The sequence below is a fragment of the Sceloporus occidentalis genome, unplaced genomic scaffold (genome assembly GCF_023333645.1).
Source record: "Sceloporus occidentalis isolate IW3139 unplaced genomic scaffold, rSceOcc1.0.p SCAF_3, whole genome shotgun sequence".
Taxonomy (NCBI): Eukaryota; Metazoa; Chordata; class Lepidosauria; order Squamata; family Phrynosomatidae; genus Sceloporus; species Sceloporus occidentalis.
The window spans coordinates 71,117,901-71,132,899 of NW_028316983.1; the positions used below are offsets into that span (position 1 = coordinate 71,117,901).

General features: G+C 42.8%; 1 protein-coding gene across 4 annotated transcripts in view; it reads right to left on the reverse strand.

The window, feature by feature from the left end:
* The window catches only part of SLC6A9 (solute carrier family 6 member 9), an 89,683-nt gene that overhangs the window by 13,024 nt on the left and 61,660 nt on the right, over positions 1-14,999 (reverse strand). For all 4 annotated transcript variants that reach the window (XM_089514981.1, XM_089514980.1, XM_089514979.1 and 1 more), the window contains 9 exons: positions 12,151-12,307; positions 11,072-11,203; positions 9,531-9,786; positions 8,199-8,331; positions 5,912-6,046; positions 5,622-5,725; positions 4,472-4,709; positions 1,644-1,778; positions 1,416-1,515 (listed from right to left, as the gene is read on the reverse strand). In XM_089514981.1, coding sequence (XP_089371107.1) covers positions 1,416-1,515; positions 1,644-1,778; positions 4,472-4,709; positions 5,622-5,725; positions 5,912-6,046; positions 8,199-8,331; positions 9,531-9,786; positions 11,072-11,203; positions 12,151-12,307 — 1,390 coding nt within the window. The remainder of the gene's footprint in view (positions 1-1,415; positions 1,516-1,643; positions 1,779-4,471; positions 4,710-5,621; positions 5,726-5,911; positions 6,047-8,198; positions 8,332-9,530; positions 9,787-11,071; positions 11,204-12,150; positions 12,308-14,999) is intronic.

Here is a 14,999-nt window from a genome sequence, read left to right on the forward strand (position 1 = left end):
GGTTTTCATGGGGTCCACTGGCACAGGGTGTCTATCGGTTTCTAACATTGGGGGTCCTTCCCTGCAATTGATTCAATCTTTCTGTCTCCATTGTCAGTATTGTATCCTTCCCTCCTGCTCCTGTCCTTTGATGCACATGTTTTTCCTGCTCTCACCAATGCTGAGACAGAGGAAGAGAGCCTGAGTTTGTGCCAGCAGTCTCTGCAATAATGCCTCACTTCACTATAACTTCCCACAATCACACAATATCTGATGCAGCTCCAAGGCACTGCAGGAAATTAAAATGGCTACCTGCATTTTAAACTAAATGACATAGGCAGCACAAGGTGGCCTCAGTCCTAGAGGGTTCTGCCAGAGTGCTGCAGACTTGGCAGACACTGACCCAAATCCTGCTGGTTAGATCCATTGACTCAAATGCTGAATGGTGAGTCAATACATGGCTACATCTGTTGGTTCAGTAAATCTACTTTAGTTAAGGCTAACAATAGGATTCTTTTTAGCATCCTACAGACTGTCCTGCCAGAGTAATGTTAGTCCTCCAAGAACTTGATGGAGCAGACAGGAAAAAGCATTGCCCATACCACTGGCCCTCAATCTTTGGCCTGCCACATCTTCTGAACTTCAACTCCCAGAATCCCTTACCACTGGTCGTGTTAACTGCAGCTTCTGGGAATTGCAATCCAAAGCATCTGAATGACCAGAAGCTGAGAGCCATTTCTTGACTGGAGAAACTACGCAGTGAGGACATCTAACCCAAGAAGGAGTGGAATGTGCTGATTTCCAGCCTCTCCCTTTCTATGCCCCGATTCTTCCTCTTATTGCTCAGTCTGGCAGTGGTGCCCATAGACTCCTGTGTTCTCAGATCTCTTTCCAGTGTGATGGTCCATTTCCCAAGAAATCTAAGCTTCCTGACTGTCAGTCACCTGGGAGATAAGGAGTCCTAGCAGTCTCAATCTGCAGGGAGGCCTTCTGTCTATTGGGTTGTGGCTCTGGCTAAATTCAAACTGAACGCTCCAGTTTATTGTAGATGAGATTATTGATCTAGCTTCTGGAGGAAGAATGAATAGTCCACATCTTGCTTTGCCCCTGAATGAGCAGCAGTGGTGTCCCTGCACTGGGTGTCACCTGGCACAGGGGTGGGGCTTTTGGAGGGGTGAGATTTCTGGGGGACAACACGCACTCCTTCCCTCCCACCTTGTCACCCCATCCTTTTCTTGAAGGGGAAAAGGACGGGATGGCACAGGTGTGTGTGAGTGTGAGCACGGGGATGGCACAAGGGTGGGAGTACATGAGGACACAGTGTGTGGGGGGAGCATTCTGGGGTATCACCACATCCCCTAATGATGCCACTGATGCGTGGTACTTTGATTTCATTACTCCAAAAAGAGCTTCCATGTAATTGGCAGGGTACTTACCATAGACATACATGATGGAGACACACATTATGCATGAAATAACAACAAGTGAGAAGCTTGCAGCATAGTTGTCCATCAACAACAGCCAGTAGATACCAGCCTGAGGTGGGAAGAAAGGAAGGAAATCAGTCAGTAAATGACTTAGACAAGTCGTCATCTTTTAAGGGCTTATTTCTGTCTCCCTGTCCCAACCACAGTAATCCCTGTGTCTCTCCCTGTGCTTCATACCTGTGTGGTGAGTGGAACCCCAAGCAAAAAGCCCACCACAGCCACACCCAGAGTCACAAAGGTTTTCCGCCGGATGATCCAGTCATTCCCTACTTCATCCACAATGGCAGTAACAAGAGTCTCCAGGAGGCAAAACTAAGAAGAGAAATTATTGAGGAGAAACATGAGGTGATGATGTTCTGATGACCTCAACCTTCCCATCCTTTAGCATCAGGTCCTGCACACATTCTTTTCCATCTTTATCAACTGAATTCAATTCAAGGTCAAGGACTGGGTCTTCAGGCAAATATACTTTTGATCTCTGGAAAAAACCTAGGAGCTATCTTTTAAACTTGATTCACCTCCAGTGTCACAGCTTCACTGTGACTCAGCTTGTGCTAAAACAGGTGCCCTCTAAATCGTGTTGGACAACAAATTCCATCAACCCCAGCCACACAGTTGGTGCTTGAGGAATGATGGGATTTGTAGTCCAACAAAATCTGGTGGGCCATGCATTGCTCCCCACTGCCTTGGACCCTGGAATATCATTTATTTATTTGATTTATATGCCACCTTTCTCCCAGAAAGAGACCCAAGGCAGCCACAGATAATTTTTTAAGACATTACAATAAACATTTAAAAACTACTGTATTAACATCATCTTGCTAAAACTATATAAAATCACATAAGACATACAAAAGTTAGATCCATAAAAAGAGCACACAACCTGTATAAAAGCTTCCCTGACAACGATTACTGTATACTGTATACAGTACTCATCTATAAGTCTAAAAATTGATGGCCAAAAATTGACCCCAAAATCCCAGGTCGACTTATTTACGGATCACTGTGGAAATGTGATAGCAGCTCTTTCAGATTTCCCCATGCGGTGTGGAGAAGAGTTTAGCAAGAAAGAGCCAAGCAGAAAGAGTCCTGGGTGATTGACTGATACTGCTGTTTGTTTAAGAATCCCCCTCATGTCCCTGCGTCTGGCTGACATGAAAGCTGAAACAATGAAGAAAAGGCTCAGTAAGAGTCTCTCTTGCCATATGTACACATAGTTACATTGAAGGAGCCTCCAAGTTTTACCCTCGACCTATCCACGGGTCATGGCAAAATCCATAATTTTGGCCCCAAAACCTGACCTTGAACCTATACATGAGGTCAACTTATAGTTCAATATATAAGGTATACAGTCATCCCTCCATATTTGCGGCTTAGATATTTGCGGATTTGATTATTCACGGATTTCATTAATATGTTCTCTCTAGGACTGTCTGGGTCCTCCAGTGCAACTCTGTGGTCAACTTTAACTAAAAGTTGCACTGAAAGACCATTTGTAGCTACCCCAGTGCCATTCTATGGTCAGTGTATGTTGGACATAGACCACAGAGTTGCACTGGAGGACCTAGACAGTCCTAGAGAGGTGTCCTCTCAGGTAAAAATAGTGTTTTTGTTATTTGTGGTTTTTCCATATTCACGGGGGTCTTGTTCCCCTAACCCTAAAGCCTACTTGAATAAAATGTATTTGTCTGCCAGCAAAAGGAAAATAGGGAAGGGACGAGCCTAGCCTCCTGTGGAAGAGAGTTCCAGAAAGTGGGAACAGCCTAAAATCGGAGTCATCATTCTCCATGATGAATGATAGGAGTTGTCATTCTCCATGGGGTTTCTCCTGTGGTTCCCAAGTCCTGTTGAAGTCTCCACCACCTGGCACTGCTTGTTTTCTAACGTTTTTCATTCATTATTCCCACTAACTAAACAAAGATTTTGAAAGTTCCTGTATATTTTGGCCCTAAGTCTAAATTAAGACCACATTTTAGTTGTGGTGCTCCAATGTTAATGGACTGCAACTCCCACCAACCCCAGTCTACACAGTCATGGTGAGAGCTGATGAGAGTTGTAGGCCATCAACATCTACAGGCCATAAGCTGCTTATCCCTGTTCTGAATGCAGGCTATTTGCCATTAGCATATATACCCTTGGGATATGCCATTCTGTCTACGTGCACATTGGTAATCTGTGTGTCCACATTTGAAATGACTTGCTATATCCCACCCCATATCAGAGGGTCTCAGAGTGGCGTACAATAAAATCAATTTAAGAAAATAATTACAATAACAATATTTGTTTAAAATTAATTAACTAGAATTACATTAAACCTCTTTATCAATTAAAATTATCCATTGTTTTAATGTAATTTGTTTTCATTGAAATTGTGGGCCATCTTGGGTCCCATAATGCAAGATAGGCAGTATATAAATAAAATGAATGAAATAATGCTGACCATAGCACATTTGCAAATTAGGTAAAGTCATTGAGGCCCTGAAAACTTTAATAAAAAGCCACTGGAAGGCACTGGAAGGACACCAGTTTTGGCATCAATCAATTCTCTTTAGGCACGTAGTCTTGCATGGCAAGGACTTGCATTACATGTGCCTTTGTGTTCTTTCCAGCTCTATGGTTGTGTTTATACTGCAGAAATAAAACAGTTTGACACATTGTAACTGACATGACTTTGTGCTATGGAATTGTGGGAATTATTGTTTTGTGAGATATTTAGTTTTCCGTGTCAGAGAGCTTTGGTGCTCCACCAGACCCATGGAAGTTAAAGTGGTGTCAAACTGCTTTTTTTCTGTAGTGTAGCAGCAGCCTAAGATCATTCTGTTCCTAGTGCATACTCATTCCTCAACCAATAACTGTCCACATTCATCTCTACATTGATAATTTCTTTAACTAGCCACATTGTAGTTTTTTATGGCTGCTAATACATCCAAAAGCCACTATTTCAAATGATTTGATTCCTTACAGAAACCTTGTGCAGGGTCCCATGTGCCAATTTCTGTGATTACCTGTGTGCCCAGCCCCAGCAGGATGAGCATGAAAAAGAAGAGAACCGACCAAAGAGGGGAGATGGGAAGTAGGGTCAATGCCTCAGGGTAAGCCACAAAGGCCAAGCCAGGACCGTGGTCAGCCACCTTGGAAACGTCCACACCTAGGTGGTTGGCCATAAAGCCAAGGATGGAGAAGATGACAAAGCCTGCGTAGACACTTGTGGCGCAGTTGGTGATGCTGATGATAATGCTGTCCCTGTGGGAAGTGGAAGGAAGCTTTATGAGATACCAGGGAAAAGGTGAGAAAGGTCACATAAGGGAGGTTGTGGAACTGAACTGTATTGTATCAGCCATCAATATCAACGAAGGAATGAGGAAAAGGGACAGAAAAGAATCACAGTTTAACTAATGCAGCTTGCTCTTTTTAGTGTTGAGTCTGCTTAGGGTGGTAGCAGAACCCCAGGTACTGAGCTTCCTCTTAATGGAATACAAAAGAAAAAAAGAAGGCATTATAATTTTAATTTTTAAAAGAATAGGGCAACCCCACCTTTTATTTATCTGTAACTGAGAGCACATAAGTGTGATTGAAGACTGTATGTAAGGGGTGGGAACTGTGTGGTCTTCAGGGTGTGGCCCTTGGCGCCTCCACTGACCTTCCAAACTTTTAGCACCACCCAATTATTTTTAACTGGAAAATGTTTTTAAATGTTCAAATATGTTTTGCAGAACCCCCACCCTAAAACGGAAAAAACCTCCCCCAAATTGCCCACAAAAGTTAGTGTGAGTGACGATGCAATGTAACTTCTGGTCATCAAAATGGCAGCTGCAACAGCATGGCTGCAGCCCTTTTGAGCTCTGGAGGTGATGAAAATCAAAGCACACCCAATTCTGTTATTTAATGTTAACTACACAACCAATAGGCCTAGTAAAGTCTCTGGTGACATCTTTCAGTTGTACTATAAGAAAAAACCAAGTTTTAGAGTATAGAATGAAAAAATAGCAGTGTCTAAAACTTCAAAATCTAAGAGACAGGAATTTTAGTAGTCACTGCTCAATATTTCTTCATTTGGCTGTGGTTCCAAATCCTTCCCTTACAGCCACTTGCTAGAAGAACTATGCCATCTAACAAATTCTCTCTTTTCCTTGCTTTTTCTGTAATGCCTCTTACCTGTAGCAGTTGTTGTGGAACTTGTTATATGATGCCATGGTGATAAGCCCACCCCAGGCACAGCCCAGCGAATAGAAGATCTGAGAGGCTGCATCTCCCCATACCTACCAAAAGCAACAAAAAAAATGTTACTGAAGGAAGGGATTTTGCAGCACAGCAGCTCCTAGCCCAGCTTACATCATCCCCAAACTCCTTAAAGGGGAGAGATGGTGAAGAGGTGGCTGTGAAATCTCAGGGACTGGGAGCCAGGGGCAACAGGTCAAGTTCACCAAGGGATTCCATACAAGTACCTTTGCATTGAGGATTTTGTCCCACTGTGGTGTCAGATAGTACATGATTCCAGTGACGGCTCCTTCAAGAGTTATCCCCCGCACAAATAAGATTGTCAGCACCACGTACGGGAAGGTGGCCGTGAAATATACAACCTAGATGGGCAGATAGAAAAGATGGGTACACAGAAGGAAGAAATGACCTCCAGACACTTGGTATCATCACTCTGTCAGCTAGGACCATAGTTCCTCTCCCTAAGGAAGGCTCTTCACTCCTGCTGTCATTGTTGTTTATCCTTTAGTTAGTGCCACGAGTTTGTTAGACATTGTAATTTTTTGAGTATATCATGTAGCTATGTGCCTCTCACCCCACTTATCACTTATCATAATGGTCAGTTTCTAAGTAGCATGCAGTTGACTGAGCCCTCCTCTTTACAGAACTGAGAAAGGTATTTCTGACATAAATATCCTGCTAGGCTCAGCACTGGAGATGACCCAGGCCTGAAGAAGGGGTTCTTTCATGTGACGACCAAGAAGTTCAGGTGCTTTGAATGGATATAATAGCTGGAAGTCTGGCACAGCAAAGCACAATAGTTCCATATCCAGAACTACTGTATATATTAATGTATAAGTCTAAAAATTTTAGTCTAAAATGACCCCAAAAACCTGAGTCGACTTATCCACAGATCAATGTAAGTACTGTTCTTTAACTCTTATTTTAAAAAAGGAAACCATCCCTTGGTGAAAGGAAAGAGTGTAATCTGTCCTAGAAGCACCAACCCCAGTCTATTCTCTCATCCATCCAGTTTTTACTGTGAGCACAAGCAATTATGTCTGTTGGAATTTTGTAAGTTCTTTGGCATCTTTTTTCTTTTCTTTGTCCTTTACATCCTTTGTTATAAGGCCCTAAGTTTTACCCTCGACTTATCCATGGGTCATATCAAAATCCATCATTTTGGCCCCCAAACCTTCCCTTGACTTATACATGAGGTTGACTTATAGTCGAGTATATATGGTATGCTCAGTGGCTCACTAGAGTTGATGTCACTCAGCGCAGTAACTCATGGTGTCCCCATTGACCTTTTCCCATATCACACCATACAGAACTTGGTAGTGTTTTTTGTAGTTATAGTACTTATAAATCATAATTTCCATATATCACTGAATGTAATGGAATGGTTATACCTTTAATTAATTAAATGTATACCTTTAAATTACAATATCATACATACAACCTAAATGTAAATCACATTACGTGGTTAAAATGAAAATTTGATAAGATTTGCTGTTTTAAAGAATATTCTAAACAATTAAAATTACAAAAATTAAAAATAATTCAGTTTTAAAATAACCCGGAACTCTCTTTTTTCCTTCTGCTGAGCCTTGCCCCACTTATACCACCTCTTCAGCATTTTAAAGGGATGCAGGTAAAGGTCACAGCCAATTTCTACCAAAAGGCAGATATTTGGGAAGCAGTGGTATCATCCCTGCTTAGGGTGTCACCCCGGTACAACCCATACCCCTACACCCCCTAATGACACCCCTGCTATGCTACAGCTGGCCAGTACTGTAGAGCCTCTGCAACCCTCTCTTCAATGGCTATTCCTTGATTGGCACAGAGCACAGCAGGAGAATGGAAAGGCAGCTGGCTGTGACCCCATAGCCAAATGTATAATGATTACATCATCTGCTATGGTACTCCAGAGGTCTCAATGGATGATGTAGTCATTTTGCCTATGCCTAGCCAGATGCTTCTCCAATCCCCCCTCCATTCTCTGCCAGTCACAGTATGGTGGGTAAACAATAAATCTAGGGGTCGGGTGGTTGTTGAGGGAGGAAAGCAACAACAACCTCTGCAATGATAATAAAAAGGACATATGCATGTGTAAGATGGACTTATGCTTGCTTATGTCACTAACACAAGCCAGCCAATGTTTGCAGCACATCTGATATTTGATACAGGTCAAGCTGTTACAAGTTCCTAAAATAAGAACAGATTGTTCATCCCAGGATTCATATTAGGCTACTATGGAAAGGGCAATCTTTCTTCAGTCATGTAGGGTTGGGAAAAGTTTTTATTTTTTAATGACAGCTCTCAGGATCCTTTGGTCACTGGTCACACTGGCCAGGGAATTCATGGAATTTTAATCCCAAAAAGTAACATTTCCAACCTCTGGGACAAATGTAAGGAAGGGACTATAAAATAAACCTAAGCTTTTTATGACTCCCAATTCTTATTTCCAAGACTCAAAGGTCTCAGGACACAACAGTGGACATGGACAGACTGTGGGGAAGGAATATGACTTACTTTCCCTGAGGACTTGACACCTTTGAAGAGGCAAAGGAAGACGACAACCCAAGAGACACCCAAGCAACCTAGCAGAGGAAGTCGTACCTCGCCTAGATTCCCAATGTCATCAGACAGCTTCAACACATATCGCCTGAGATGGAAGACAAGACAGTGATTCAAAGCTGCTTTACAGTAATCTCTAGAGAATATGCATCACAAAAACATGCATCTACTCATCCCAACTAGCCCACACCCCAAAATCATGCCCCAGAAAACATGACCTCTAACAAAACCCAGATGTCAGCCTGTTGTTTTATATGTTGAAGAAATGACCTTGTGTTCTCTCTCTATATGAGTAATTAAGTAAGCAAACAATCAAGTAGATAAGAAGGTACACTTAATTTAGTACCAACTATTTTCAAGGGCTTATTTCTAGACAGCCGCAGTTTCAAGATTTATGGCAAAAACCAAAAACAAAACTGCCCCATGATCACCACTACCACCATCACCACTATCATCTTTATTTATATTCTGCTCCCCAAACCAGGATTCAAGGCAGTTGAAAACACATAATCTCATTATCTTGCCCATAATCTTCATCTGGGAGTCCAGCAATGAAAAGCCAGCCTACTTGCCTACAGTCGCTGCAGAGTCCTATGATACTGCCACCTTGAATGTGCCCTAAGAAGTTCAGAACAGCCACTAAGATGACAAATCAGCATGGAATGCTAGGGCTAGAAGAACGTCCTGCCTGAAAATCTGGGAAGCTCCTGCCCGTCAAAACTGACAATACCAGGCTAGATGGACCAACAGCCTCACTCAGGATAAGGCAGCCTCCTATCCCTAGACCAGGGGTGGGAATCATGCAGCCTCCCAGATGTTGTTGGATTGGAAATCCCAGCAGGTCTAGCTATGGCAGCCAATGGTGAAGAATGCTGACTCGAATAGATTTGGAGAGTTGCATGATTCCCAGACACTCTACTCATTTATAACTTATCAGGGACCATCCCACATTCATGCTGATGACTCCTGGCATTTTCAGGCCAGCTACATCCAAAGCTGCTACTGCTGTTGCTGATCCCCATTTAGAGCACTGTGAAACATGCATCCAATATGCAACATGCTTCTGGAACTCCATCCACATCAGAATGTGATGATCTCAGGCACTGAGGATTGGGATTGATATCCCTAATAATTTAGATCAGGGTCATATTTTCCACCTGCCATATCTGAGCTCAGATGCCACCTCCTGTGTGGTCAGCTCACTCTGTGAGGCAAGTAGGCCTTCCCTTTCAACAGACAACTAGTTCCCTTTTCATCCCATACCCATTTGAACCCCTCCATCATCACCTCCAGTATTCCTCACTGGGGCTAGTGCGCTTGAGTGTCTGGTTGAATATCTGTGTGAAGTTGACTGATGACTCAGCTGAGCCATTGGTAACGTCCAACACACCAGTGCAATCAGGGGTGTTCCAGGGATTGTTGCAGTACGTCCAGGGTAGCACCCGTGTCATCGAGGAGAAGAAATAATAGAAAGCGATGCAGATTACAACATTGTAGTAGATTCCAATGTAGGTGGACACCACCATCATGCCATACCCAACACCTGGAGGGAAAGTAAAGTATGGAAATGAACTGGAAAAAAGAGAAGTCTAAAATGCTTGGACATGGGAGTTTGCAGCCAAATATGAATGTATGAAGTATGCAAGTATAGGACTGTGTAAACCTGAGACTATAGTTGTAAAGCATGGGAGCCCAAATTATAACATAAATACTATAAGAAGGACGGGTTGCTTTAGTCTATGGCATATCTTGACAAGAACAAGAATGCCTAGTTGTGGTATATAGTCATATCAGCAATTTTATTGATCCCTGTCATATATTACGTTGCTCTGTGGTTCATTAGAATAGAAGCTGAATCAACTATGGAGGGGCAACAGGGCTACATATGTACTGTACTGAATCTGTACTGAATTTACTAGACCACCTGTGTCTCATATGTACACAACTAGAGAGAGCAAGCTTGACAAAAAGGCTATGATGCATTATACTAGATGTTCTGCATTTCATCTTTGAATGCATCCTGTCTGCCCAGAGGACTGGTGGATCTTCTTGTTCAAAATATTAATCATCTGTTTGTTTTTAAAACTGGCTTTGCTCCAAACTACTTTGCTCAGCTGAATTGCAAATGCAGATTAAATCACAAATCAGGCCCTTTCACCATTACCATCATGCCTTGCAGTGAGTATGGCTATATTTAAAGACAAAATGCATAATTAAAGCCTCTGCTTGGAAATCTAGGCTCGTCAAAGGACATTTTGTAGCCTAATGCAAAGAATAACATTGCACCTGCCTTTTCAATATACAGGGCTGGCAGCTGAGTGTTACTTCAACAGGTATTTCAAGGTGGTTGTTATTGGTGTGGACTATAATTTCTAGAATCATGGGGCAAGCATGACCATTGGGCATGTTGGCTGGGACTCTGGGAGTTGCAGTTTAAAAAAGGAATGTTCCCAGGCTCTGGCCAAGGCAATAACCTCTACTGCACCTAAGGAAAATACGTTAGTGTAGGCCATGTAGCACACACTGAATTCTGTTGGTTACTTCCAACTAGAGTATACCAATTCAATCAATTGTTGAATACTCAACATGCAAATATATCTCATTTATTCAATGGTGCTCCTCTAGTGAGGACTAAAAATAGGATTCAGGTCACTGTTCCTATCCAGACTCTCCACTCTGATAGCCCCTCCATTGAGACAGCTGCTCACTTCTCTGCCTAATGATAAGACTGGAACTTTTGCAATTCATGTGGGGAACAGAAAAGTCAGATGATGAATGTAATTCTGGTAATGAAAAGAGGGTGTTCACAGTTGATAGCTACTTCTCACCTTTGAACATAGGGCTAACTCTCCAGACACCGAGGCATCCTTGGCTGGCAAACTGTCCAAATGAAAGTTCCATGAAGAAAAGGGGGATCCCACAGAACACCAGCATGATGAAATAGGGGAACAGGAAAGCACCTGGAAACAGGAGAATATGCGATGACCTTTGGAAAGGGCAGAAGTTTTGTACACAAAAGGTCCTGGGTACAATCTCTGGCATCTCTAGTTACAAAGGCTCATGGTAGGAGTGGTTTGCACCTTGGACTATGACTCTGGAAACCAGGGTTCAGATCCTGGCTTGGGCATGTAAATCCAATGGGGTCACCTTGGGCAAGTCACACTTTCTCAGCCTCAGAGGATGGGAATGGCAAATCCCCTCTGAAGAAACTTGCCAAGAAAACTCAATGATACGTTCACCTTAGGCCAGGTCTCCATAAATTGGAAATGACTAGAAAGCACACAACAACAACAAGAAAAACCCTGACAGTCAAATGACGTTGAGCTAGATGGATTGCTATAGTATAAGGCAGAGTTCTTTGCTCTTCATGAACAGAGATAGAGCTCTGAGATAATTATGAAAAGGAGGGCTACGTGCCCCGGGTTTCATATTCTGCATAGGGAGTCAGGTTCTGCTACTTGAGAAGGGAATCCCAAACTATTCTTGCAGGGGGCGCTCTATGCCCACTGGATGCCAATGCATGCAACTTCAAAACTAGCATAGGAATCTTCCTTGTGAGGATGACACAAGACACAAAGCAGAAACCCATGATTCTCTCAATGAGGCAGCAGCATCAAACTGTGCCTAAATTCAGCACTCTGCTGGGGGACTTACTGAGTGTCTCTCCCACTACAAGACCTTGGAAAAGTTGTTTTTTTCCCTAGTCACTATGGGGATTCTGGGAATTCTAGCCAAAAAAGTAACTTTTCCACTGCTTTCAATATTGCACACCTAAGCATGAGAGTATGGCAAGGCAAATAGTTACAAAAAGATCACAGTAGGGCCTTTTTAAAGATTGCCATACCCAATGCAAACCTTTCCACATGCCTACCCCACCATTATCAATCAATCAATCATCAATACTGACCTCCTCCATTGCGGTAGCAGAGGTAAGGGAAACGCCACACGTTCCCAAGTCCGACAGCGTAGCCGACGCTTGTGAGAATAAACTCGATCTGGTTGCCCCAGTTGCCACGTTTGAGGTTCTCGTCTCGCTTCCCTGTCTCACCAGGCACGGCACCATTCTGCCAAAAAAGGGAGAATCAGTAATTGTGGATGGGTTTGGGCCAGGGCCAGGATGTGTTTGTTTTTTCTTGTTCTCCTTTATTGTTGGTCCTAGAAGAGTTTCCTAATGCTGAACTAATAACCCAAGGGAAAAAAAGGGGGGGGGGGATTAAAAAGGCAACAACTAGATGCCAAAACATGTTATCATGAACATATGGGCCAGGGCAACCTGGGGACACTTGTGTTCCTGCTGTTTTAACTCTTCCCCAGTCCCCAGCTGGAAGGAAAGGCTGTGGGGATGGAGAGTTTGATTATGCTACCAGGGGTGGCTACCCCCTGCCTGCCCAGATGAATAGCCCTGGGTCAGGCTGCAGGGAAGCTGGCAGCTGCAACACATACAAAGCAGGCATAAGTGGAGTCAGCACAAAGGCGCCTCTGTCCCTGCTCCCCTGGCCTGCCTGCTGATGGAGCACAAGAGACAGCAAGCAAAGCAGGCAGGCAAGTCAGTGGATACCTCTGTTGCATACAGTGCAGCAGCTGAGCCATCCAAACACCAGGAAAGCCCCACTAGATCAGACCAAGCCCCAGGCAAATTCAGTTCACTGTTTGCTTTTTTTAAAAATTAATCATTACACCAAAGAAATTATTCACATAATAAGGAGATAAAAAGAAAGATAACAAACAGTTCACTGTTTCCAGTAGTGGGCAGCCTGATAAAGGAAAGCCCACTGACAAGGAGTGGAAAAACAATCAAAATCCAAGAAACTAGTCCCAGTTCTTGGGAGAAAATTGAAAGTGGTATCTACTGTATACAATTTAAGGCAACCTTCACCAAGTTAGTGCTCTACAAATGTGTTGGACTACTGCTTCTATCAGCACATGTGTGTGAACACACACACACACACACACACACACACACACACACACACACAGTCTTAATATATTTAACCAGCACTTGCAGAAGTTAATTTTTTTAAAAATTACATGACCACTGTGGGATTCTGGCAGTTGTAGTCAAAAAGTAACTTTTGAATCCTTCATGTTGAACACTCTTGTATTTGTGTTTGTTGTGGAAATGTGGAATGATTTCCCTCTCCCTTTCACCACACTTTTATGCATTAAATAGAGAACACAAGTCTGCTGTTGTTATGTGCCCTCAAGTTGACTCTGACTTACAATGACTCTAAGCTAAGGCATACCTACCAATGTTCTGCCACTACGTCCTTCTTAGTTTGGGAGAGTGTCACTCAGGGGGTTTCTGGGGCCAGCACTCCTGGAGTTCTAGTCCAGCACTCAAACCACTACGCTACATGGTCTCTCTAATCTGTGAATTTGGTTAGTGATTCTTACTTGGAGTCCCCTCTGATCAGCTTAATAACAAATATTTATATAGCCCTTGAAATATTCAAAGTGCTTCCTGTTCGCAAGATTGTATTGTAATGTTTATCATTTTTTAAAAAATGGAAGCTGTATAATAATAATAATAATAATAATAATAATAATACGTTTTATTTATATTTCCCGCTTCTCCCAGAGATCGAGAAATGTTATGACAAGCATGAACATTTGTCAGCGCAGTATTGTCTATAACGGGGATAAATCTACTCCCCAACTTCAGCCACCAGCAGTTGTGGAATAATACGAGCTGCGGTTCTGAAGAGCCTTGGGTTTCCTATCAGTGATTTATACCTGCTGACAGAAACATCTATATGGAATTCAGACAAGTTTTCCCTAGCCTACAACCAAATAGCTGGGGGACTGAATTTAGGACTTCTCACATGCAAAGCATGTACTGTGTCAGTGCTCTACGATTCCCTAAGGGAGATGAGAATTATTGCCCCATCCCTACTCCCAACTGCAGATAAAGGCTGTATGCTAAGGCTGAGAAACAGTGACTTGCTTAAGGCAGTCCAATGAATTTCTGGCAAAATATAATCTGTAGCTGTGCCTTCCTATTTCATAACTGTCACTTAGCCATAGTAGTAATAATAATAATAATAATAATAATAATAATAATAATAATAATAAGTTTTATTTATAAACCGCTTTCCCGCAGTGATCAAAGTGGTGTACAGATAGAAATTGCAATAACAAAATACAAAATATAGACTAAAAATTGCAATACATAAATAAAACTTCAATAAAAATATTAAAATTATACAAATTAAAACCATTACATCAAATCCAAGCTAGCTGAGTGCAGTCGATAATACAGTACATATAGGGGGGAGTCACATGATATCAAAGAGCATCTGGGAAGGCTTGCCGAAACAAGGTCTTAAGTCTCTTTTTAAAGAGATCCAGGGAGGTTGACACATATCTCGCCGTCGGGATCCTCAACAAATTCTTCCTGGCTGACCTAATTGTGTGGGGCGGATTATATGGGGAGAGGCAGTCCTCCAAGTAACCTGGGCCCAAGCCATTTAGGGCTTTATAGGTTATAACCAACACCTTGTATTGTGCCTGGAAGCGAATAGGCAGCCAATGGAGATCTTGCAAAACCGGTGTTATATGGTCAGCCCTGAAACATCCAGTGACCAACCTTGCTGCCATATTCTGCACTAGCTGAAGCTTCCGGGTTTGGTACAAGGGTTGCCCCATGTAGAGTGCATTACAGAAATCCAACCGAGAGGTTACCAGAGCATGTACCACTGTTTCAAGGTCCCCCCGGCCTAGGTAGGGTCGCAGCTGGCGTATCAGCCGAAGCTGGTA